Source organism: Rhinolophus sinicus, linkage group LG14 (assembly GCF_036562045.2).
Source record: "Rhinolophus sinicus isolate RSC01 linkage group LG14, ASM3656204v1, whole genome shotgun sequence".
Taxonomy (NCBI): Eukaryota; Metazoa; Chordata; class Mammalia; order Chiroptera; family Rhinolophidae; genus Rhinolophus; species Rhinolophus sinicus.
The window spans coordinates 49,516,456-49,538,882 of NC_133763.1; the positions used below are offsets into that span (position 1 = coordinate 49,516,456).

The 22,427-nt window shown below is 42.1% G+C and overlaps 1 protein-coding gene across 3 annotated transcripts; it reads right to left on the reverse strand.

Moving 5' to 3' along the window:
- Positions 1-293: 293 nt before the first annotated feature.
- Positions 294-20,507, reverse strand: LOC109436015 (flavin-containing monooxygenase 5). 3 transcript variants are annotated; one of them, XM_074319251.1, is made up of 9 exons: positions 20,434-20,507; positions 19,849-20,002; positions 15,760-15,948; positions 13,187-13,349; positions 12,275-12,417; positions 9,106-9,305; positions 5,995-6,347; positions 3,096-3,168; positions 294-888 (listed from the first exon to the last, which is right to left on the reverse strand). In XM_074319251.1, the coding sequence occupies exons 2-9, from the start codon at positions 19,981-19,983 to the stop codon at positions 543-545; spliced, it is 1,602 nt and encodes a 533-aa protein (XP_074175352.1). In that variant the 5' UTR covers positions 19,984-20,002; positions 20,434-20,507; the 3' UTR covers positions 294-542. The 3 variants fall into 3 exon arrangements, with proteins under 3 accessions (XP_074175352.1, XP_074175351.1, XP_074175350.1); XM_074319250.1 differs by having other exon boundaries at positions 20,239-20,484; XM_074319249.1 differs by lacking the exon at positions 20,434-20,507 and adding an exon at positions 20,188-20,404.
- Between the last annotated feature and the right edge of the window lie 1,920 nt (positions 20,508-22,427).

Genomic DNA, 22,427 nt, shown 5'->3' on the forward strand with positions numbered 1-22,427 from the left:
CACTTGTAAGTCAGTCCACAGTAAACTCTGCATATTGCATGTTTCAGACATAGGACACAAGTAATTTGATTCTGTAGGAAGGATTGATTGCTCCTCCTTACTACCTACCAAGTTTTTGGTTTTTTTCCTTAAACACAGGAGTAATTAGGCAAAGAAGCAAGATCTCTTAACCAATGATGTAATGGTTTCCTTTGCTGTGCAGAAGCTTTTTAGTTTGATGTAGTCCCACTTGTTTATTTTTGCTTTTCTTGGCCTTTGATTTATGTGTCAAATCCAAAAAATCATCACCAAGACCAATGTCAAGGAATTTATTCCCAATGTTTTCTTCTAGGAGTTTTATGCTTTCAGGTCTTAGGTTCAAGTCTTTAATCCATTTTGAATGAAAAGCTGGGATTTCATTGTCGGGAAAAGAGAAAAGGTGATTAATGCTTTGGAAAGAGAAATAAAAGTAGATTTCTGGGCAATGTGAAGCTGAGAGTTGTCCTGGAGGCATCTCTCGATCCAGCTCCCCAAAGAAAACCGGGGCAACGACACTGGAACTGCTAAAAATAGGTTATAATTATGGCAAAGAAAACAACAGCGAGCATGACCCAGGCCATCGTTAATGTTGACGTCATGGAACCACTGCTTTCAACTTGTCTGGTCATCATAGGCTTCCTGATACGCTCGTCCATGGTGAGGATGGCTTTTCGGGCTCCATCCCACTTTCCCGGGCCCTGTAGACGATACTGGATTGGAGTGTAGGGTCCCAATAATAACTGTAATGCCAGCTTGGGGTCGGTGAAGGCCAGAGACAGCAGGTTGGGCGCGACGCCCACCAGGTCAGCAAGTTCCATTGTGTAATCTATAAAGTCTGTCTGAATGGTGTGGCGTTGGCTCTCCAAATACCTGTGCAGACAAGACAGAAGCCGGGGTTGTCAACAGTGAGTCAGTCAATCAGTCAATCAATCAATCAATCTAGCAGTGCTTTCTGAGTACCTGTTATTGGATCAATATTAGACTAGGAGCCCATGGAAAACAGAGAAGAAAAATAAGACTTTGTCCTTTACGACTTTGTAATCTACTGGAGGAGATATGATAGACACACATGAAACAGAAGAATATACGACTTTTGGCAAATCGTGTGGTTTCAGACTGCTAAATAGAAACGTAGAAGAGGGTAGTTAAAAGAGAGCTTGAAGGATGTGGAAGATATAGATAAACTGAGAACAAAGAGGAAAATGTCACAAGTCGGGACCATCAGAGTGAAGGAATAAAATAGGAATGATGTAGAACGTGCGTATAGAATATCTGTAGGCACCACCTACAGTAGCGGAGGCGTGTGTGGAAAACAAGGACACATACAGGACACAAGGATGGCAGATTCTGATCCAGGGGACTCGGATGTCATCAGAAAGAGAGAACCCACCACGAAAATTCTCAAGTTTGGGACCATCAATTGTTTTATGAGGGCAGTGGTGGTGGGGTCCACAGTGCAGGACTTCCCAATGTTAATTCAGAATCTGGAAGGGAGCGGGGAGAATGACTTACCCCCCTCCCAATGGAGCCAAATGGAATGACTGATTACACTAAGTATAGATCTAAAGAGCTAACAGGGCTTTTTAGAGGGAAAGTGTGGTAATAGCAATACCTGTGTGGAAGGAGTGGGATTTGGAAAGCTAACTGATAGCTTCCTCTTTTTCCTTTCTATTTTGAAAATGAAAGAAAGAACAGTGGACAGAAGGTAGTAAGAGAAAAGCCAGGTCAAGCTAATTGAGATTAGAAGGGCTCCTAGGATTAGAGAATCCAAAACAAGGAGAGGAAAACTGAGCGACTGTAAATTTGAGGTAGAACAGGTGAAATGGAACTGAAAGATGGTCAAATAGGAATGTACTGAAATGGAACTAAAGTTTAGAAGAAAGAAGATAGGACAGAATTTGAGACTCTCCCTTGTGGATGTGATGCCGGCCCAAAGGTTGGTAGGCGTGCAGTTAGCCTGTAGTACTGGGTGAAACGCTGTCCTTGTCATGAAGGTTTCACAAAGGGAGTCAATAAACACACATACAAAACATTATGTGTAGGTAGTTAACCCTCCATAAAGGTTAAGTTATACCCTTAGGGACAGCTCAGTCTGAAGGTGGCTAGACAAACGTCTAAAGAGAGGGAAAGTTGAATAGGGTATTTCAGTGCCAGAAAAGCAAAGAAAGAAAGCACTCCGGAAGAGAGTGGTTGCAGAAGCAACGATGGAAGTCACAGTGCAGGGAGCTTAGGAGGGACAAAAGGCTGAGAATTTAGAGCCTATCACATAGAATATCGATGCAGAAGTTCGGCAGTGGAATAAGGAAAAACTAGGAGAGCACGTGGCAAGGGTATCAGGGTGGAATAAAAACGCTCTCCTCCTCCGAGGCAGGGGACAGTAATGCCAGTACAATCAATTGAAGAAAACCACCTCTCTGGACCTGCAATGATCCTGCCTCTGACTTTCCCCCTAAGGTTTAGGCATCTGCCACTAGCTCCCACTTTGTCTAATAAAAGTCACCCAGTGAATAAGCTCAGTTCTGAAGTTCAGATGCTAAATGACTGTGTCACACAAGCACTAAGCAATCGGTGACGTACCACCTTCCCTTATCACAGGCTGTTCACACCAGGAGCCACTGTGACCTGAGCATGCTGTTCCCTGGCGACGGCCTGCCCGGTGGCCTCTGCAGATTTGTAAATCTACTTGCAGTTTGGAATTCGACCATGTCTGCGCTCAGTAGTTCATTGCCGCTCTTCTGTCTTGTGGCAGCTCTACTAGCACTTGAAGCAATCCTTGCAAAAACAATATACCTGATTTTCTCCCCATGTGCGTTTTCCTACTTGACTCTTCTTTCAGGCCCTAAACATAGGCTTTTCAACACTTTTCCTCAGCTTGTCTCTTCTTTCTCACCCATAACAAACCTCTCGGTGCTATTTCTCCATTCTCTTGTCACAAACTATTATTTGCTTTTCCTTCAGAATGTAACCTAAATCCTGAAAACTAACATGAGAAAGATAAATACAGTAAACTATTGCTTTTATTAAGAACTAAGTGAGTAGAGAAAGTAAGCACCTACTTTCCTGGGAGAATTTCTTACCTTTTGTCAATTTTCTCTTGAGCCTTAGTTATATCTCTTATCATTTCACTCTGTGAGGGTAATGTCTTCAGCCCTAAAGAGAAAACCAAACATTTAAGTGTGAGCTTACCTCCATAGGAACTGGAAACCTATTAACAAGTACTACGTTCTGCAGAATTCAAAGAATTCCTTAAAGTCAGTAAGTGTGAGCTGCAGGCTGTCATTGAACAAGGAAGAGGTGAAGTTCAGAGGCTTCCCAAGGGTTTAACCAGGTGGGAAAGGTGAGCCTGAGTTATAATTCCTTGGAAGTGGGTCCCAGTAGGTGTGTGGGTCTGCTCTCAGGCGTTAGGCAGGGTGTACTTAGGTAATCCTGACATTCTCGACTCCTGACTTGTTTTGTGTAAAGATAATGTTCCAAGGGAAAGGAGATGTGGCCTCCAATCTGCTGTTCAAGTCCAGTCCAGCCTTTTCACATACTTGGAAGTTGGCTAACGTAGTTCAGAAGTTCAGATCCTCAGACAAGTGTCTGCTACAGAGTTTCTATCTTCATTTACCTCCAAAGCTAAACTGGCCTTTGTTTGAATAGATATTTATTAGAATCCTCCCCTGTGCGAGGCACGGGGCTGGGCTTGGACTACAAAGGCTAATAAACACAATTCTTTATATAAAGAACTTTCGATACACTACTAAGGGAGGGAGCAAATACACATTTTTCCCTGTACAAATAAATAGTAAAGGGGGAGCATATGAAGCAGAGAGAGCAGCAGAAGTACAGGTACCAGATACCCGCTGTGTTTGCTGCTCAGTGGGGCTGTCATGAGGGCATCTAGAAGAATGTAGGACGTATGGTAAAGACTCGCGAATGATGGACCTGCCAAAGAGGGCTACAAAAGAGGTAAGACAAAAGAAAACTAGATTTCAGTCAAGGCAAGGAAGTGGGTTCGGTGTCTAGAAAATGGTGCAATATCTCCGTGACAAGAACACAGTAATTCTAGAGAGCAGAGGGGGAAGGAAAATAGGGAAAGGACAGGCCGGGCAAGGGACCAATCTAGGTGGGCAGCCATGAAAGAACGGGAGAAACTGATCCCTAGAGTTTCAAATGGGTACAGTGAAGGCAGAATTCAGGGATGAGAACGGCAGAAATTTGGTAGGTAGACAGGAGGGCTGTGGGAGAATTAAAAACTCAGGGTCCTGTTGGAACTTTGATAAAGTTCTAGGGATTCCTCCCTTCCAGGTCTTAGAAGAAAGCTGGAGGAATTAGCACCAGGCCTCTGTGAGCATAGGAAGCTGGGCTTTCGGTGCTTTTCCCCGAAGATCCCCTCATCCCATAGCTGTAATAGAGAATCTTTGCATTTTTCTGTTCAGCTCAACAGTTCACTTGGTCCTGGAAGAGTCTTAGTTATTTAACGTGAGCTAAGACGCTCTGGCCTATTTAATGTGACTCTTTCCTCTTACTCAATTGACCAAATTAAAAGATCCATTTAATATGACTGGAATTAAGCCAACTTCATGGGTTACTTGCATTTGATTCCTGGTCCAATGCGCTCAAGTAGCATATGATCTACTGTCTAGAACTGAAAGGAATTAACAAATGATAGGACTTTGGGGAAATTGGAAAGGTTTTTGATTTATGAACTTAACACCATTGCTTCTTTTTTTTCTCTGCTACCATGAAGATCTTCTCTAGGGAAGTAGATGTAATTCCAACCAGAACTCGGAATAGTTTTAATTAAACATTACTAATGGTCGCAAATTCTATTATAACAACCATAGAATCAAATAAGTTCCTCGTTAGAAGGAACCTTAAAGCTCATCTGATTTCTCCCTGTCCTGAGCTTTCAATCTGCTCCATGTTGGCTCGGTCAAATGGCCATTCAGCCATTTTCATTGTCTTCCTATTCTGTTTGGATTCCTCACAATTTCATAGACAGCCCATTCCATCTTAAAATGGCACCGGCTGATAAGAAAAAAAAAATTGTTCGTTTCTTTTTAATGACATTGTGCAATCCTCAACATTTCACTCCTTGGTCCTGGTTCCACCCTTTGAAGAGACACTGAGCAAATAGAATCCTTTGGTACCAGACACCTCTTCAGATATTTGAACCCTCGTATCGCCCCTGAATCTTATCTTCTCCACGCTAATCCTCTCCAGCTTCTTCAGTTATGTTTAAAATGGCACATTTTCAAATCCCTTAACTGTTCTTGCTCTCCTTTTACTGCACTCCACTTTCACTTTTAAAACATATCTTTGAGTGTAGGACCTGTTTAGAGAAGAATTTTATATTGTAGGACATTATAATTTTTTAATGACGCTAGGTACAATTAAGCCCTTTGCAAACCATATCATTCTGCTTACTCACATTGAGCCCTCTATTCCAAATCACAAAGTTTTTTCTCAATTTCTAGCCAAAACTGAAAAAGAGGCTATAAAGTGAGGGAAGTGAAAATTGGAGAGGTTGAATCTTCTACATTGTGGACCATTCTTTAACCAGGTCTTAATTTGGGGATGAAACCAAATCACACCATTTTTATGTTTGACTTTACCTATAATGAAAGAAAATACACTTCTTTTGCCTCATAAATATATCCCAGGTGTCTAAAATCTAGGTGAGGGGATTCTGATCTAAAATGTACATTAGAATCACCTGGGAAACATTTTCTCAAAGATCTTATATCTGCCCCACCCCAGACTTAAGAAATAAACACCATGAGGCAAAGCATGCCTATTTTGGGAAAGTTCCCAAGATATTCTAATACATGCCCATGGTTTAAATTACTACTTTATATTCAAAAATTAATTTTTGATCACTAATTTTATGTTAGGCACTGTTACAACCATACATACTGTCTCAGCTATTTAAAGGCAAGAACTTAAACATACTACCAAGTTATTAAGTATTCAACTTGCATGGTCACTTACCTTTAAATACTTGAGTGACCCAGCGTCCTTGAAGCTCTGAAATGGGCATAGTGGCACCCAAGGGCTGGACTAAGCCTATGATTGCAAGAGTTGGCTTTTCCAGGTTAAGAGGGAAGACCTTTTTATACAGGGATACCTTGTTTTTGACTACTTTGATACAATCTTCAAGAAAAGGAAAGGCAAAGGTATAGCCTGTTGCAAAGATAACAGCATCAATGTTATCCTCTCTGGAGCCATCTTCAAATATGGCGGCTGTCTCTGTGAATTCCTTCACATTTCCTTTCACCTTCACCAAGCCAGAAATTATACGATTTGGCAGGTCATCGTTGATTGTTGGATGCTGATTCAGGGCCCTGTGAATGGTGATAAAGACCAAAAGAAGGAGAAATGAGAGAGAACATTAGGGAGGCAAGGAGAGCGGGCAAGGAAGGAGAGAGAAATCAGTAACACACAGGTAAAATTCTACTTTGATGGAGGTGGTAAACAATATGCCAATGGTCTCCCTCTTGGCTATCCCTGAAATCTGGGAAAAGTCTAATGTATATTGGCACAGATCAGGATCTCAGAGCAGAAGTTGGACCATACATGACATTGAGATGGAAGATGTTGGAGAACTGACGCAAGAATGGTCTGATTTGGAGAGTGCACGTGTGATTTCTCAAGGAATAATAATGTGCCCAAGCCACAAAACTGTGAGTCTTACAGCTAGCCACCAAGCCTTTGCCCTTTCTCCTCTTTACATCCCAGAGTAGTGTTATGTAGTCTCTATCTCACCCAGACTATTGCAGTTGTCTTTAGGGTCTCGTGCTCCATCCCCCTTCAATCTACCTTCTTCATCATTTTTGGAGTGGTTATTCCAAAATGTATTTATTATTATGTCACTCACTTGCTTAAAATCTTCCAATGGCTCGGGACTGCCTTTGTTCTAGCCTTTTCATTAAGCAGAGCATACACAGGTTTTCACGTACCTGCCCAGTGAGCCTGGGGATGAACTTAGTCACCTTCCATCTTTGCCATATAGTCCAACCAAACCAGACGACATACAGGTCCCTCAGCATATTTTTTGCTATCCCAAGATCTTGTACTTATAATTAGAACGCTACTTTCTAACCCTATTTGTTTGACTATCTCTTGTTATTCCATGAAGCCTCAATTTATTTTGTAAGCACCAAAATTGTAGATGTTACAGTTTCCATAATTGGGTGAAATAAATGGTTGAAAGCTCTTTGGGGAACACAGCCTCAAAGTATCACCCAACTGACTAATTTCAAAGGAATAAAATACCTTTAGCAAGGAGAAGCCTGGTGGATACCACCTTTTCTAAGTGATCAAATCTAACCTCATTCATGTGGGATAACTGCTAGCACGTGATTCCTGATGTGAGCTACCGAGAAGACACACCTATGAGTATTTGTGCTAGAAATTTTAACCTGCACATAATAAAGGAAGAATAACTATGCAAGTCCAAATTTAGAGAATTTCTGTAAAACAATGGCTTGGATTTTTTAAAAGTGAAGAATTATTTCAGAACATGAGAAAGAGGCATGGCAATTAAATGCAATGCTGAAATACCTGACATGATCCTGGCTTTAAAAAATAAAAAACCTGGGCAGCCAATGGCTCAGTTGGTTAGAGCATGAGCTATAAACAATACGGTTGCTGGATCTATTCTCACATGGGCCAGTGAACTGTGCCATCCATAACTAGATTGAAGATAACAAGACTGCCACCGAGCTGCCTGTGGGGCACCGGATGGCCCTGTTGGTTAGAGCGAGAGTTCTCAAGAACAAGGTTGACGGTTCAGTTCCCCCATGGGATGGTGGGCTGCGCCCCCTGCAACTAAGATTGAAAACATCAACTAGACTTGGAGCTGAGATGTGCCCTCCACAACTAGATTGAAGGATAACAACCTGGAGCTGATGGGCTCTGGAGAAACCCACTGTTCCCTAATATTCCCCAATAAAGAAATAAATAGAAAAGCTATAAAGATATATTATTGGGGCAATTTGGGAAATTTGAATGTGTGATATATTAGATAATGGTATTTTATCAATGTTAAATTTCGCAAGTGTGATAATTGTGTTATGTTTATATAGGAGAGTACCCTTTTTCTTAGGCAATATATGCTGAATAATTTAGGGTAAAATGTCTTAATGATTGCAACTTAATGGTTCAGAAAAAACATATGTATGTATGCATGAATTTATATAGTATGTATAGTACATATGTATGGATCTATCTTTACAGAGAGGGAGAAAGAAAAAGCAAATAAGGCAAACTCTTAATAGGTGGCTCTAAATGAAGGGTAAATAGGTGCTCATTGTACTTACTATTTTGTATTAAGTAAATCTGAACATTTTTAAAAATTGAAGGGAAACCAGCACTTAAAATTAGCTCTAGAAATGTTTTCACAGTCTCCTTCCTTGGCTGTGTGAGGACTCCCACCCTTCATACCGCAGAACATGCCATGCATTTCTCTGTCTTATTCCATTGTCTCTCTTCTATTAGAGTATTTAAGGTAAAATCCATTTCTCGAGTCTGCCATTGATTTCTTATGTGCTCTCGGGCAAATGAGTTTCCCTAAGTGTCAATTTTTAGATCTGTAAAATGAGCTGAAACACCAAGCTATAGGGAGGGCTATAGTGAGCATTACATGAGATGATGCCTGTAACCATTTAGCACCAGGCTTGTCTTGCACGAAGTCCTCAGGTAGGTGAGGTGTTACTATTTGTATTAATACTCCTAGTAGGTCTTTAATCTCTATATTCTCATGCCCAGTATAATGCTTGGCTCATAGGAGGTGCTCAGTGTTGATGGCTGAATGATTGATGCACTGCCCTCTGCTACCATTTTATTGTCGTCACTGGGTGTCATGGAAAAGAACTGGTACCTGGGGAAATGCTCACATGGTTGATGCCAAGGTGAGTCCTAGACCGAAGATTACAGACCAGTAGATCTTGGGCTTCTGTGGGGACAAGGTAGAAATCTGATCTCAGATTCTGTGGATTTTCTTAATGTATGTGTAGAGGTAGCTCCACTATTAGCCTATGTGAACAGACCTTCTTTTTGTGTCCTGGCCATTACTGCCCCACTGCCGTCCTGGAAACATACCTGTGTTTAGGCTTCAGGCCGTACATTTCGTGGTTAAACCTTTGGTTCATCTTGCTTTCCATATATGCGTTTAATAATGAATCACCAACTATCTTCCTCAGAAAATGTTTAAGTCGAGAGAAAAACAACACATCGAAAGGATATCCGTGGTCTCCCACACGATTCGTAATCCAAGACCCTCTCCTGGTGCTGAGGAAAACCTGGGGCGTGAGAAAAAGTGGTTTGCTTTTACCATTCTCTGGCTCGTCATCCTGTAAAAGTACCCCATTTACTTCAAATTAAGTTTAAATTCATTAGTCTGGCTTTTGGACCTCGCACAATCTTTTTTTGTTTCCTGCCATTTTCCTTCTCAAACAGTAAGTTTACAATTAAATTGGTGTGTTCACTGACCAAAAATATGTCTTGGTCTGAACCACCACTGCCTTTCTGTTTAATGTCATTATACCTCCCTGAAAAGCCCCCCCATCCTCTTAATTCTCCAAAGCCTATTCATTTTTAAGATCCAGATCAAGTTTGGCTCTTCCATGAAGACACCACTCACTGTTCTGGCTGACAGTTTTTCTCTCCATCCTCTGAAATTCTCTAGTACTTTCCCCCGTCCAACTCATTTAAAATCGTGAAATGATAAATCCAAAAGCAATGGAATAACTTTTAATTCAAAGCCTTCAGTCTTTTCTGCCTTTGACATTGTTTGAATTACTACCCCCAAAACCTGTTATTTATCATTTATATTGAGAGTAAACTGTTTTTTTTCAACTGTAATATGTAAGTGTGCTTAATTATAGTATCACCTAAGGTCACCATCGGTGAGAATATATGTGTGAAGTTAAACACTCTTATTTTCTGTCCCTCCAGATATGCTCGCTCTGGTGTGGAAGGAGGGCACACACATCTTTTAGTCTCCCCGACACATCATCATCACACCTCCATTTAGTGAGAATCGTGACCTGTACATCACTACGCCAGGTTCTGTATCTGCATCTTATTTAATCACCACAACAACCACTTGTGGTCGGTATTGTGATCCCCATTTTATGAGCGAGAGGCATGAAGACCATGCATAAGTGGCCTCAGGTCATACATGTAGTAAGTGGCAGAGCTGAATTTCCAACCCAGGTCTGACTGACTCCATAGCCTGTATTTAAGAAATGTCTCATTGATTATTTAATGGAAAAACTGAAGATTGCTGGTAGAATAACAGGAAACTGGACAGTCTTTTGATGTCCTCTGCTGCCTGAAGTGCATGTTCAGAGCTGATCAAAGTTTGACCTTGAATTACCTGGCAGAGCCTACTTTCTCTACATCATAAAGCTCTCTAGCGATAGATGTGAGATGTAAGGTAGATATATATATATATATATATATATATATATATACACATTGCCTGATGGCCATTTGTCTCAGCTGTAAGAAAACGGTAATCTGCCCACAGAGGGATAATCATGAACTTCACACATATTCTCATGGATGGTGACCTTAACGCTTTCATAATTAAGCACTTTTAGATGTCACTGTTGAAAGAGCATGCATGGTCTTAGGAATGAAATGGTTTTGTGTGCAATCTCTATCACTTTTGTTTTATACGTATATGAGGAGTGTCAATCCTCGGAGCCTCAATACAGGTTTCCTATGTATAAAATAGTGACAGTGATTGCATACATCACAGGTTGTTGTGAGAAACAGGGTTTTTGTAAAGGGTAAGGCATACTCCTGTAATAAGCTCTCAGTACATGCTTAAGGGCTGTCCTCATACTTCTTAGTTCAGTTTTCCATCTGTACCTTCTTTTAAGCAAACGGCATATTTACAAATTTGGATTTCTAAGAAACTATATAAGGAAATTTGTTTTACAAGAAAGGGATGTTTTCTCTTCACGAAAGCATTATATTATAGAGCAAGAATTCTGATACCAAAATGTCCTTCACATCCAAAATTTACAGGTTCATTTAAGATGTTTGATTTACAAACCGCTTCTCCTGCCTACAATTTAATACGTGAAGTCTGAACCCAGCAGTGGAGTTTCTTCCACTTGCCTTAGTAGTGACACTATTGTCCTTGCTATGGGGACATCATTTTGCCATATGTTTTCCCGGACACAGCCACCTTATTCCCATCCACTCTGGATGCTTTGTTCTCTGGCAATCTACATTTCCTCAGTGCACATAGGGCCCAGCTCCCTTTTGACTGAGCGTTTGACAAGCCAGTGACATTAAAGAAGGTTCCTGCCTTGGGTCCCCACCGCCTACCTGGCACATTCATTTTATCCTAACACCCACACACGTTTTTCTCCTTTCTTGTTTCTAAAGCTATTTCCTGATACATCCTTGTTGAATTAATTCACGGCATAACGTATGAAATCAATTTTGTGGGGTTAGATGGGAAGCGTACTGAGAATAAGTGTTATTGAATGGACTTTCTGGGTAAAGGTCACTTAAGAAAGTTGTGGCATTAGAGGATCAGTTACACTGCTGAGTGAAGAGGAAAATTCCCCACCATCCTGAGTGCCAAGCTCAGTGACCCTGGGTGTTTCCATGAGAGCCTGGCACTCCTGCTGGTCAGCAGAATACCACACTTCTGCACGATGCATTAAACAAGCTCTCCCAGCAGTTATTAGATTGGTACAAAAGTCATTGCAGTTTTTGCAATTATTTTTAAACTTTTATAGACATCAATTACTTTTGCACCAACCAAATAGTTGGTCTCCTTCAAAGCCGAGGCCCACTCTGAAGGGACGGCCGACGGATTATGAACACCCTCTGTGGTCATGACCTCATTCCTTAGGGGGAGGCCAACTGGGTGATGGGAATCTAACTGGCAACTTTGGCTGCCAGTGAGGCAATGCAAGCAAGCCCTGCATTTGTCATCCGCGCTGACAAGCTATGTGCAGGTCTCCATAGTCCCCCTTGGGTCCATCTGCAGCTTTCTCAGTGAAGCAAAGGAAATACCGTGTTTCCCCAAACATATGCTCCAGTTATAATCGTCAGCCAGACGGACACATTTAGTACGTTCTGACGATGTTCCAGAAGAAGATGACATGACTATTTGAATAAATGTAGATTATTGTACGTGACAAAATAAGACATTCCCTGAAAATGAGCCCTAATGGAGCAAAAATGAATATCAGACCCGGTCTTATTTTTGGGGGAAACATGGTAATTTGCTGATTCAAACCTGCTTGGCTGTGTGGCTAATCTCCACGGCCAGATCCCCTCCAGAGTTCCCAATGCCAATCACAATGACTCTCTTTCCAGTGAAACTCTCTGGATTCTTATAGTCTCGACTATGGAAGTACTGTCCTTTGAACTTCTCAATTCCTGCAAGAGAAGGGAAAATAATCAGACGCCTGACCTGTTACCGTTTGACAAATCATTTTCCTTGGCAGTGTGTAGACTTTAAGCCAACACTCTCCGCACGTTCTCCCCTTACTCAGCTGCACGCTTGCTTCTGAATATTTTTACCTGTTTTCTTTTCCCATGGCCTCTGAGCAGAACCTTGTGGTTTGCTTCCTGTAAGCAGTCTCCTTCATTCAGGACCTGTTTGTATTCTGGGCTTGTAGACCCAGAAATCCAAACTACTCTGGAAAGCTTCCATTCTCTTTTGTCTGTTCATCCTCCTTAAATACCTACTCACATTCAACTGGAGCATATGTTTTTATAAACTCTGGAGTGTACACAGAGTGTTGTTTGTTTGTTTTTCCAAAAGTAAATCCAGGCCAAAGACCGATAAATTCTTTCCTCAAGCTTTAATTTCTTCCTATACACTCAGTATTTCTGTTTGTTTCCTCGATTTCTGAAATACGTCCTCATCCAACCTAATACAGATCGACTCCATGTTTTTGCTTGTCATTCTTAGAAAAACTACAGTCATTGTGAAAGTAGATATAGAGCCCTCTCAACTTTCCTCTACTCTCCCAAACTCCCATTGTCTCCAGGTCCCAAAGGGCAGTAACACAGTTACCCCACCGTGTTGCTGGAGGATACGCAGAATCAGGATAAGTAATCACTCAGATGGAAACCCCCCCATTTCTCGGGGATCAGGTCACAGGCACGGTTCAAGGGTCTCCCTTCCCAGTAGGCTACTCACCAGGGAAGCTTTCCAAGGGTAAGTGAGCATTGGTGTGGTGGCCAGTGCAAACCATGACCCCATCGAAGACAGTCACCTCCTTTTTCCCTTCAGATTCCGTGACCACCTCCCATTGGCCTGAAGTGGGGAAATCAGGCTGCTTCTTCACACTGCACACAGTGGTCTGCAAAGAAAAGCGATACCCACAGAGGCTGTACCCGTGGCCTGTACAGTGGTCATCGTCCCCGACACCACTCTCCTTACAGAGCGTCACACAAAGGGCTGGATTCACATGATAGGGCTCACGCAGGGATATTTGATTTTCGTACTCCACAGATAAGAACTTTTTGGGGGTTTATGGTCAGAGTGAGAAAACTTCCATGAGGCAGGCTACATAAAACACAGTTGTCAGGCTAACATTGCACTCTCCTCTGCTTCTAGAAATGTGTAAACTACCATTCTCTTGGACGAGGCCCTAAGGCAATGTGACACTTCACTAAAACTTGGGTTTCTGTGCTTCTGAGACACTAAGACACTCCATGCACTCAATGCCTTTTCCTCCCCTGTCCCCCAGACATCGTGAGACCCTCTGATGTCTTCTTACTCCCAAGTCCTGTTCTCGCTGTCTAACCTTAAACATGTAGCCGAGCTGTAGGGCTCCCTTTCCTAGTGGAGTAGAAAAGCATCTCAGTGGCTCATTTACGTAAAATAACATTTTACGTAAATGAGCCTCTATTTTGCGCCAATAAATGCCTGTTTTACCAGTAAGTATAAAGAAAAAGGCTGTGAGATGGATAGTCAGTGGTGTAATTTTTAACTTCAATTAAAAAATAAATAAACAAACCTGGGTTAGTCTGCCCAGCCTGAGGAAACATGCAGAACGGGTTCCTATGTGCTTCTCGGGTCTACAACCATAATGTCTTGTGGACAAACAGACACACCGCACCTGTGTACCCCAGCCATCCTGCGTTACTCTGAGTTCTTTTCATTCATGTTCTTGCCTTTACACAGGCTGGTGCCTCTGACTGGATCATCCCTTTATCCTCCTTTGTCTGGCTGATTCCTACTGACCCTTCAACCTGTAGATAGCACATCCTCTAAGAAAACGTCCCTGGTGCCTGATGCCTCACGCCCAGATGGCGTAAGCAGCTGTCCCCTGAGCTGCAGACTAGAAAGCTCTATAGCATATCACCCTGTAACTCTTGTAAAACAAAGGTCAACAGAAACCTCCTTGAAAATGAAGTAGGGAAGCAAGAAGGCTGAGTGTGCACGTCCCATGTCAATCTCCAAGCACAGCAGGGAGAACTCTTTGGACCCGCCCTCCCACCTTCCTCTTCCCCTCCATAAAAATAGTCCCCTCTCCTCTGTTATCGGGGACTTGCATATGGCCTCCCACGGTCGCAAGGGTTGCAGTTCTTTGCTCCTGAATAAACTCATTTTCCTGGAGACTATCTGGCTGATGTTATCTAAGGTCAACACTCTTTATTTTTATCAAGCATAATAAAATTTACTTCACTTTTTTATCTCCCTACCTAGAGCATGAAATCGCTGACTTATTTATTTTTCGTCTTTGCATTGTTATTGTTTAAACAAGCGAAGGGAAGTACCACTAGGCTGAAAATGGCTTAATTTGGAAGTTGTCACTGGATAGTACCATTTCATTATTCTTGTTAAGCAGAAAAGGCATGATTTAGCAGAATGATGGAAAAGAAGGAGGCTAGGGGAGGGGAATTGAATGAAGGTGGTCAAAAGGTAGAAACTTCTAGTTAAAAGATAACTAATGCCTGGGTGTAGTGTACAATATGGTGATGACAGATAACACTGCTGTGTGGCATATTTGAAAGTTGTTAAGAGTGTAAATCTTAAGAGTTCTTATCACCAGGAAATAAAAGGTAGAAGACTTGGGCTTGTTGCCAGCTGTCAGAAATATATGTTCTTTTACGGCTGCAGCTGAAAATGATAGAAAAATCATGGAAGACTTTACAGCAGGAAGAAACCACTGAAGTGATGGAGTACAGTCATAGTTTTACAGAAAGGAAAATGAGGACACATCAAAGCTGAGGGACTTACTTGTCTAAGTCACAGGATGTTAACAGGAGAACAAAGACTAGAATGCAAGATTTTCTTCCCCAATTCAGTGTTCTTCCCCTTTCACCAGTTAACTTCTTTGCTTGCTCTATAACTACTCCATTGGGGTGTAATGATCACATAAAATCACGTATTGGAGAATACTTCGGAAAGTATAAAAGGGCCAAGAAATAGCGGACAAGTTGTGGAACCAGAAGTCCCCATGCCATTCAGTCCCCTTGTCTAACTGGGACAACAGTTCCCCTCATTTGTTTTATTGCACTTAAATAGTATCACACGAAGGCATTAGAAACATTCTGGCAGGTGGTTTACTGGATCTGGGGCCAAAATATAAAAATGGGGACCTTTCCATGAATATTCTTCTGGCACAGAGGAGATAAAGTGTGGAGTCTTTGTCTGGATGGGACACAAACATGTGCATATCAAAGCCATCTTTACATGTAACCACATTATTCATTTACTTAACGGACAACTTGAAGCCCAAAGATACCTACAAAATCCCCTACCTTGAATCGAATATACTTTAGAAGGTCAAATTCTTTGGCGTACATCCGGAAATACTCCAGCACTTGGGAGTTGTGCATGAAGTTCGGAAAATGAGCGGGGATCGGATAGTCGCTGAAGCACATCATCTCCTTTGAAGTGTTGATGATCACTGATTTGTAGATACTGGCCCTTCCTTCTTCAGGATTTTCCTGCAGTAAATTAGAAGCATTCATAGCAACTTGAGAATTAACTTCCTGGTTTAGAAGCAGCCAATAAACATTTCAAAAAGTTTTCTGAAAGAAATGCTATTTAAAAAAACTCATAGACGCACCGGTGAGCGCGCGAGCACACACACACACACACACACACACACACACACACACACCCTCCATATCTCCCAGTATTTGTGCCCTCCTGTATGTAGTCTTTCCACCTTGAATGAGTTGTCTTTATGACTTGCTTTTCACCAACAGCATGCAGTTGGAAGGATACTGATTGCCTTCCAAGAGTACCTCGTAAGTAGTCTGGCAGCATCTGCCTGGGGCTCTTAGAAAGCTGGCTCTGGTGGAACTCAGCAGCCCCAGAAGAAGTCCAGATACCCTGAGGCCACCGTACTGCGAGGAAGCCCAAGGGAGCCCCCTGAAGAGACTGTCTGGGATGGAGAGATGTGCAGCCAGCCCCAGAAATTCTAGTTGTCCCAGCTGCAGTTCTAAGCACGTGAGCAAACAGACCATAGCAGATGTCCAGTTTCAGCTGTCACCGGATTGCAGCAACATGAGAGTCCAAGTGAGAACTGCCCATCTAAGTAATAGTCTTAAATATTTTATATATTTCAAAGCCTAGGTAAGTTGCAAGGGTTTATATATACTTGTGAGATTGCTCTCTAGGAATCAATGTACTAACTTAGATTCTCTCTAGTAGGTGTTCCCATTTTACCTCGGTTTTGCTAAACAAAGACTGTTACTTAGTGTTAGCAAAAATGGGGTGAAATGGGAACTTATGCTGGAGAGAGTGTAACTTAGTACAATGTACTTTGCATACTTTCCAACATCAGTCTTACCTAACAGTAGTGATGAGATCAAGAATTGATTCAAATTAATATCTTGAGAACTTATATATAGTGTAGTCCCCCCTTATTCGCTTTCCAAGGTTTTAGTTACCCACGGTCAAGTTCGGTCTAAAAATATTAAATGGAAAATTCCAGAAATAAACAATTCCGAAGTTTTAAATTGCAAGCCATTCTGAGTAGCTGATGAAATCTGGTGCCCTCCCTCTCTGACCTGCCCATGATGTGAACCATCTCTTTGTCTAGTGTCTCCACGCTGTGTACGCCACCTGCCCTTTAGTCACTTAGTAGCCATCTCAGTTATCAGATGGACTGTCATGGTATCACGGTCCTTGTGTTCAACTGACCCTTACTTTACTTCATAACGGCCCCAAAGCGCAAGCGTCGTGATACTGGCAATTTGGGTATGCCAAAGAGAAGCTGTGACGAGCTTCTAGTCAGTGAAAAGTGAGTCCATACAAATAGATTGTGAGAGAGAAACCATGTTCGTATAACTTTTCTTACAGTCTATTATAATTGCTCTACTTTATTATTAGTTATTGTTGTTAATCACTTACTATGCCTAATTCATAAATTAAACTTTATGATAGGTATGCATGTATAGAAAATAAATAGTACATATAGGGTTCGGTAGTATCCATGGTTTCAGGCATCCACTGGGGGTCCTGGGACATCTCCCCCTGGATAAGAGGGCATAATTATTACTGGAAAGTACTCAGCAATAACAAAAAGTGGACAGGTGATGAATCCCACTCCTGTTTGGCAGGTGGAATAGAGAAAGAAGAATAGAGATAAGAAAATGCAAGTGATGATATTTGAGAAGAAAAAGATACGTACTGAACCCCTGGGACCTGTCCCCAGAAAGAGAAAATGGAAGCCCTGAATCCCTTGTGTCTACTGGACACATGGTAGCAATGGTGGAATTCCAAGGGGCTTTGGATGGTCCTATGTCTGAAATCCCCAATAAATTACAGAAAAGTTAGGGGCGTGGGATTGGGGAGAGCGGGTCTCCAAATAACAAGCCAGGCTGTGGTAGAGAAGCCGATCTCAGATACAGGAAGTCTTTAGGAAACCAGCATCAGTTTGGAAAATGTGTTTAATCAGCTACTGATGGGTGTTTCTAGGACTCAGGCTGCACAAATGTGTGACTGTGGACTATGTGAGAATGAAGGTCTCTAGTTCCACAGCATTCTAAGCAGCCCCTCAAGGCATTTTGCGTCTCAAGGATTCATTTATAAAATATAAATATATATGGTACCTAATATGTGCCAGGTATCACACTTGGCTCTACAAATATAGTGGTATGTGTGCGTGTGTGTGTATGTAAAATATATAATGTATGTATATATTAAAATACATGTAACGTATATATGATACATACAGTAGACACAGATGTGGCCTGTCTTACCATAAGTCAGAGAGTTATTACGAAATACAGCTTATTTATTTTCACGGAAGCAGTTTACAGGGTGTTGAAATTTTGCCAAGAGGATAACCAGAAAAAAACTCTTAAGTCTTTTACAGAGATCAATTGTAAATTGCTTTAGAGATAAAAGCAGAATCTGATAATCAGGTAGGACAGTGGACCCTTGACAGATTTTGTGCTGAGTCAGCAGTTGCCAAACCTGGCTGAGATGCTTACCAGAGACACCAGGTGGGGGGGCCCCACCCCTGGCCTACTGAGTGATAACTGCCATGTAGCACTTTTGTGCACCTGGCAGTGTGTTAATGATTGACACAATTATTCCTTCACTTAGTCCCCACAGAAACTCTATATTGCGGGTACTGTTATTATCTCCTAATGAAAGATGAAGAAACAGGTGCAGAGGTTGACTGATTTTCCCCAATGTCACACTGCGAGGAGGGTGCAGACACAGGATTTCACCCCATATTGTGTTCTTAACCTCTGCACTCTGTGGTGGCTGGAGCTCCAAAGCATAATTTTCTATTGATTATGAAGCACTAACAGCCTTTTCAGCCTGTGCCCGAGACTGATTATGACAGAGCCATGGGCGGTGTGGTCCGCTAAGGGGTATCCACTCTAGATCTGTGTAAGGACTCGTATCACACAGAGTTAGTCCCCAAAGACAGAGCCAGGATGCCAAAGGACTGTACTGCTGTGTAAATAAGGGATGTTGTGAAAACACTTCTAAGTAGCTGGTCAACACTGTGTTAGGTTTTATGAAATAGGAAACACATCTGGACACCGCAATGCCATTCCCTGGTTTGGAAAGTGAGCTTGTTTAAAAGCAAACACAATGCATGTCACTTTGGAGATCAGGAAAGGAGGCTGATATGCTATGGCACTAATAAGCGTAACTTTCATTTAAGTGGATGATTCCTTGACTGTTAGTAAGAAGCTATAGGGCTGCATGTGCACATTAAAGCAACTGGACTTTAAACTGAATATACGCAAGGAGAAGAAAACCGCGTCACAGGTGCCCTCTGCCTACTTCTGAAGACGGACTTTAAACTGCTGTTTTAATTTCTCAAGTGAAGTAAAAGTTCAAAGCAACAAAGGCAGCCGTGGTACATATTATACCAAAGGGCTATGATTATTAGAGAATGATCTAAAGTGAACCAGAATTTTAACAAAAAGAAAAGGAAAGAACAAGGTTAGGGAATATTGAACAGGGGGAGTCCTGGAAGGACTTGTATCAGGTAGTCTAGATCACTTACCAACTAATGCAGACCAGGAGCAACCACTCGAAATTTTTGAATCACTTTACATTTTCTAATGTTTGTTATTGAGTTGCACTCCCCCCATCGTTACCCCATACTGGATAGCAGGAAAACTCTTTAAATGAAAACGATCTCTGTGCCATTTTCCTAAACAGCAGTGTAGTGACACCTATGTCCCATTTTGCAGCCAGCCCAGGTAAAGAGGAACCTTCAGAGAGGTGACAGCTGCTGAGAAGAGGTCAGCAGGATGACTTCCAGCAAATTTAATCACTGTCAAGGCCATCATATTTCCTGACATGAGATAAATATCTCATGCACCTGCTTGCAGCGAGGGTCCCAAGTGTTAAAGAACTAGATTTACCTGGAACCTCCAGAGCCCTCCGAAGTCATCAGTCCTTTCAAAGCAGACAGGCTCCAAGCCTTCTTCCAGGCAGCACTTGATGGATACCAGCCCGCTCACGCCTGCCCCAATCACTGCAATTCTTTTCTTGGTCATTGTCTCCAGGGATCTTGTCCTAAAGAAAGGATGACAAACGACAGTTAACACCTTTCAAGGAAGACCTTGGCCATAGCATCTGAATAAATCCTGCAACAACAGGTGACTTTTGGAAGGCCAGATTCTGCTGTCTTAGCCGCAGGGAATTGTTTCCTGTGGGATAGGGGAGCCCGGGCCTGCAAGACCCAGAGGCGCGCCCAGAGCTGAGAGCTCTGTGGTCAAACCGGATCTCACTGCCTTTCCTGCCTGCAGCACCGGGCGGACCCCTCAGCTGCGATCCACAGGCTGCTCTGCACTGTTGGCCGTTTTCGATGAAATATAAAGCAGCAAAGTGCAAACAGCAACAGCTAATGGGGAGGGGCTGTTCCCGCACCTCCTCTTTCAGCCAACATCCCGCCCACTCAGCGGCACCCATTCCCTCCCTCAGCGGGAATTAAATTTGAGTGGAACCTGCTTTGGGTTGAAAAAAGTAAGCTTACAACCTCTGGTTTTCAGCTGTTGTTTTCTGCGATCTCAACTGCTCACTCTGGGGAGGAGCTGCCTGTGACCCCGCCCCTTGGACCACTTTCAACTTCCTGTTGTTTGCCTTAAAGTGACAAACTCCTGCTGCAGGGAAACTGCTGCTGAAAGCGACAAACTCCTGCTGAAGTGTTTCCCCGAAAATAGGACCTAGCCGGGACCATCAGCTCTAACGCGTCTTTTGGAGCAACAATTAATATAAGACCCGGTCTTATATTATATAAGTCTCGATCTTATATTGTAGTAAAATAAGACCGGGTCTTACATTAATTTTTCTCCAAAAGACGCATTAGAGCTGATGGTCCCGGGTAGGTCTTATTTTCCGGGAAACATGGTATCAACGACCTCAAAGCAAAGCTTGCTCCAAAAGTTGAAGTGGGAATTCCTACCTTTCAGGAGATCTGTTAAAACACCCCACCACATAGATTGGATATTTGGTTGTATGCTACTGATAGAATTTATTTTAAAACACCCATGCAGTGAGTGGGTGCTGGTATTTCCTACTGAGAGGGACTTAGAGTTTAATGGAGAAAACCAAAACGCAGACAATTTCAATAAAATAAAAATACTTTTTTAAAAGCACTTTCTCTCATGCAGGTTCATGTGCAGTTAAAAACATAAAATATCCACTTTTGAAACGTAACAAGTTTTTCAACTATAAAGTCATGCAGTAAAGGCCAATATGATGGATATAGGATTTCACTCAGTGGGTCAGAATCAGGGCCCATCAGACCCAGGAATCCATTTTGACAGATGTCAGCGGTTGTTGGAGAGGTATGTTATGGCTGATGCCATCTGTCTTTGTTCCCTGAGTTAACTTTGCTCCAGATGGTTGCATGCCAATCACAGCAGCCCTGGGGTTTGACTTGCTGGTTTCGCCCTAAAAGTAAAGAAGGGAAAGAAAGAGGAGGAACATAGGCTAGAATGGGGCTAATTAATTTATTTAGCAATATTTAATCAATTTATTCAGTAATATGCAATAGCAAAAGACAAAGGCAATTAATAGAATGTGCTAATGACAGAAAGTAAAGGTGGTTAAGACTAAACTATATACATTGATAACAATGTCATGTCAAAGGAGTACACATACATATAAGTTTAAGAGATCCCAATGTATGTTTACTGTTGATCAAAAATCACTTGGCTAAATACATAAATAACATCAGTAAGGAGTATCCAAAAGCAGTAATAAGCTCTATAGGATAATAACTATTACAGTAGATGTCAAAAGCTCATCAAACTAGGAGAACAGCACTGAAAAAGTCATAAATCAAAACCTTGCCAGGTCTGTAGCTGAGAGAAACTCAGGCGTCTCCCGCACCGCTGCTTGCTAGTTCCCAAGATGCTGCTGCTGTTGGCATTGTTGTTTTTGTTGTTAGAAGCCAAGGCATCTTCTGATGCTGTAAGCTGCAAGCTGTACATAAGTTTTCAAGGTGTTAACAATCTGAAGAATGTTGCTGTTGTTGTCGTTGCTGTTGTTGTTTATAGAAGTTAGGACGTCTTCTGATACTGCAAGCTGCAAGTTACATACAAGTTCCCAAAGATGCTAGCATGATGACAATTCACCAACCAAAGAAGTCTCTACTGTCCATTGAGGCAAGTTCCAATCTCTTACTCTGAAGCAATCCAATCCTAAAAAGCAGTCCTGAAACAGCAAATCTTCTGAATAGCCGTTTCTTGAAACAGCAATCAATCAATATCAATATCAATCCACCTGAGATCTGTCTTATATATCTCTTTAAATACACCCAAGAGCCAAGTTTTATGTTCCTGCCTCCCCTCTCAAGGAATGGCAAGTTCCAGGAGAATCCGGCAGTTACTGATATGAATGTTGCCCATCTGGCTGAAGGGCCAGTTCATCCGGATAAGCAATATCTACTGTTCTTGCTTGGGACCATCAGCCCAAGGTCTTCCAGAGCCTGGCA